At 37.0% G+C, this 4,180-nt stretch overlaps 1 protein-coding gene across 1 annotated transcript in view; it reads left to right on the plus strand.

Moving 5' to 3' along the window:
* Positions 1-3,957, plus strand: part of LOC108578460 (laccase-like) — a 7,598-nt gene extending 3,641 nt beyond the window's left edge. Inside the window, exons 6-10 of the mRNA XM_017941807.1 lie at positions 57-241; positions 1,290-1,485; positions 2,845-3,060; positions 3,356-3,595; positions 3,782-3,957. Of these exons, the coding sequence (XP_017797296.1) occupies positions 57-241; positions 1,290-1,485; positions 2,845-3,060; positions 3,356-3,595; positions 3,782-3,957 (1,013 nt within the window). The remainder of the gene's footprint in view (positions 1-56; positions 242-1,289; positions 1,486-2,844; positions 3,061-3,355; positions 3,596-3,781) is intronic.
* Positions 3,958-4,180: the final 223 nt, after the last annotated feature.

Consider the following 4,180-nt stretch of genomic DNA (forward strand, 5'->3'; position numbering starts at 1 on the left):
TTTCATTTCTAATTCTTAAGAAAATTAACAAAATTTTTTTAATATAACTTTCACAGGAGAACGATATGACTTCGTTCTTAATGCTAACCGAAAACCTGGCGCTTATTGGATACAGCTTCGTGGATTAGACAATTGTGCCCCAGATCGCGTCCAACAATTAGCTATACTGCAATACGAGGGAGCATCTACTACGCCAAACACGAAGGAACCTACTCATGATAACCCACTTCCTTCCGGAGTTGTGAGTCCATTTTCTATATGTTACATTGAATGTACAGTCGGTGGAACCGATATAGCTAGTACTGAATCCATCCCTGAAGTTATGCCCACATGTTTTGAAACACCCTGTATAAGTGTAATTAATCTGTAACAGATATTAGCTTTCGTTGCCGGGTGCGGTACTAAAACAGCGTGCAAATGGCTGACGCTTAGATGCTTAGTAAGAAAAGAAATCATAGGTTAAGGGGGTCTTCTAGTGTGACGGTTTGAAAAAATCGATTTTTATATTTTTGCATATATTGAAAGTAAAACTCTTTAAGAATGTACTCCTGAAGTTTTATAGTTCGTTTAGTGACACATCAAGGGAGAATTAAATTGCACTGAAAACTTCAATCGCGTTTTTCTCGGAACCATGTTTTTCGAAGTGGTGTCCACGATATCTCAAGATCGACTTCACCAATTAAGGCCAACTTCTGCACACATGTCCAGCACACATGTGGCTATCGCCCCTACCACAATTGTCTCAAGATATTTCTTTTTTTAAAATTTTGACAGCCCGATAAAGTCGAAAAAAATGTATGAAAATCGAAACTCAGCTTCTAAGTGACGTTATTTTTTAAATTTACAATGTCCTTCTTTCATTCTGGTACCGGCTATAACCAAGGACATACAAATAAGGAATCCTTTTGAATTTTTTGTTTTAGATAATCAGAAACCGTCCAATAGTGGACACCGTTTGGGCATCGCTTTTTTTCAAGAGCAGCTTCAAAGCGGTCCACTTCAGTTAATTTTAATCTTATCGTTTTCAAAAAAATTGAAAGTGTCATCGAAATGTTATTAAGTACGCAGAAAGAAACAGGGTTGCAGTAACTTTCATAAGTTCCTCATAAAAAATTCCGAAATAACGCAAAGAAAACGCTTCGTTACACTAGAAGACCCCCTTAAGGGGTTAATGGAGAGATGTGAAATTTAGTTTTGCAGAATTTGAGAATTCATCCAGGGTAGCATTCCAGGGTTGAGTTAAACAAGAAACACTGAAATATATAATACAGAGCTTTGCATAATTACAGGTAATGAATGTAGCAGCCGAGGGTTGCGACGTTTCTAGCAAAGACCAAGTTTGCCTCAGTGAAATTCGGAATGCGATGCCGGTAGATCGGGGAATTTTGACGAAGAACCCAGACGTGAAATTGGTCCTTCCAATCGGTGTGCTTAAATACAAAGCAGAAGAGATTTTTAAGCCTAACACGTACAAAAACTTTATAAGTAAGATATGAAGGATAATGAAGATGCGTGTTATTGGTGAAGACTTCCGGTGAAGTCTTTATTGATACAAGTCTTTGCTCTGGAGGTTCGCGCTTGACTGCCCTCCTGTCGTCTCGCTTTTTTCCAACTAACTTTTGTCGCCTTGTTAGTTTTCCTGATCTCATCGATGTTAGCCAATCGGGTAATTTCCTTACAAGTCGCTGCGTGTCCCTTGCGCCCTTGGCGCGCTTTTTCCGGGACCGCGGCGCGACTTGGCGTGGAGGGTGTATTCCACGTTGGAGATTTGGCAGCACAAAGGAATTTCCTCTATGTCAGGTACTCGTGACGTGTCCGGTCGTGGCCTCTGGGCCTCGTACGGCGGACCTTTCGGAAACCCTTGGCTTACGACGCGGCAATCTACTATTGAGGCCGTCGAAGAAAGTTTCTGCGCGGACATGCGTTGTCGGATTTCTGGAAATTAAATAAACTAAAACGGTTTCCTCAAAAATAGCTTTTCAAGCGCGCACGTCATAAACCGCGCCGGTCGTCTGCACGCCAAATGTTATTTCTCCGGGTACTGTAGCAGGTCGCTATGGATATATCACTGTTTGTTACTGATAAAATAGTGACATGACTCCAAAAATGTCAATTTTTATTTTTTCCCACAAATATTTGTATCGTATAAAAATGCAATATTTTTATCACATAAATGCAACTGCACATTTCTGATTTCGTTAATTTCACATCAGAGAGCAGGTCAGATTATACGATCAACATTCAACTATTCTTCAAAAGCAAATTTGAAGCTTCTTTCCCTGTGAGATTTATTTTTCGAGTTACACCGCTGTCGACACTAAACAGCGGATACGAAGATAATAGGTATATACAGGGTGTCCAATTTTTTTCGGATCAAATTTCGCCAGTATGTTCTATGGTTATAAGTAAGAAAAAAATGTTATATAAACATAGGTCGTTTGAAGCTTCGTTAAAAAGTTATATCACATTTGCGTTAACGAAATAGCGGATACGAGACAAGAATGACACTGACAGAAGTTAATATTCAACACATTCAATGACCTCAGAATGTAAACACAGCTCGCATAAATAGACGAGATATGTATATCCGCAGATCCATTCCTATTTTGTATCGTAATAACCGTTACCATTCCCTTCGTATTTCCTAATATTGTTGTAACTTTTTAACAAAGCTTCAAACGGCCTATGTTTATATAACATTTTTCTCTCACTTATATCCGTAGAATCCACTGACGAAGTTTGATCGAAAACAATTGGGACACCCGGTATATACTTTCGTTTCGTAAGAAAATTACATATTTATATGCATGATAAAAACGAACCATTTTTTCCTGATTTCAATAGTTCCATCGGCAAATTTGATAGTGGTAGAGACGTTGAACAATATAAGCTCAATTTCACCAAGTGCCCCACCACTGTCACAGTTGGAGGATATTTCCGACGAACCATTTTGCAACGGTGACAATTTACCAGCCAACTGTAAAACGGGAGTTTGCTCTTGTATACACTTAATTAAAATTCCAGTCGATTCCATCGTGGAAATCGTTTTAATCGACGAGTGTAAGTATGTCAAGCATTATGAAACGAGATTAAACGAAGGGATTAAGTCTGTGATATGAAAGATTTTGTTAGAAAATTTTCAGTCATTTTGTTTTTGGGAGAAAGTGAACCAAGGTTCTTTCAATGAAACTTTTATCGATTAATTTCTAACAGACTAATATAATTTATTTATAGTATTGTAGCAATCTGTGAAAACTTCGAAATAATTCTCTCCTTTGAATATTTTGTATATTCGAAAAATATTTGTAAGTTTACAATTTATGTTAATTGTCCGAAATTTTCTGTCAAATCGCAGTCAACGCGAAATTCGTCCGGCATCCATTCCATTTGCATGGATTCGCATTCCACGTGATGGCCATGGGCCAGCCTCTCGGTCCTACCTCGGACAAAGGATTTCAAATGACAACGAGTTACTTCCATCACCTTGAATTAAACAATAAGATAGCGAGGAATTACAATTTACCTCCAGCAAAAGATACCATTCCTATACCGAACAATGGATACGCTATACTTAGATTCCGTGCAAATAGTACAGGTACATAATTTTGTTAATCTTCAAAGTTGTACAAATTTTTCTATGCATAATTTCATTTTTAACAAGTTACATAATATATAATTAACTCTAGTTATCGTGCTACGAGAACATTTTTACACGTAATTTAAATAAGACGGAATTTTTAATTTAAAAATGTTTTTTTATCTTCTTCATATTACTTTCAAGGTTTTTGGATGTTACACTGCCATCAGCTCTTCCATATATTGGCTGGGATGGAACTTACTTTCCAGGTTGGAGAACCACATCAAATGCCACCAACGCCAAAAAATTTCCCGAGATGCGGTAACTTCAAGCCTAAGATCGAAGTCAGAAATACAAATACGCAGTTCAGAATAGCTTGATCGTGAATGTGAAAAAAGTTGTTAATTAATAAACGTTCGTTTATTTCTCTTGCAAACTTACAAGCGTTTGTCCCACAACGTTTGAACTGCATTTTATATTAAATGTACTTAATTATCAAATGATAATAATATGTAAATATTATTTCCTAAAATAATTAGAAATTTTGGAATAATTAGAAAAGATAGTGACAATTATGTAAAATGTTCCAGGAATAATGTATAA

The sequence above is a fragment of the Habropoda laboriosa genome, unplaced genomic scaffold (assembly GCF_001263275.1).
Source record: "Habropoda laboriosa isolate 0110345459 unplaced genomic scaffold, ASM126327v1 scaffold59, whole genome shotgun sequence".
Lineage (NCBI taxonomy): Eukaryota > Metazoa > Arthropoda > Insecta > Hymenoptera > Apidae > Habropoda > Habropoda laboriosa.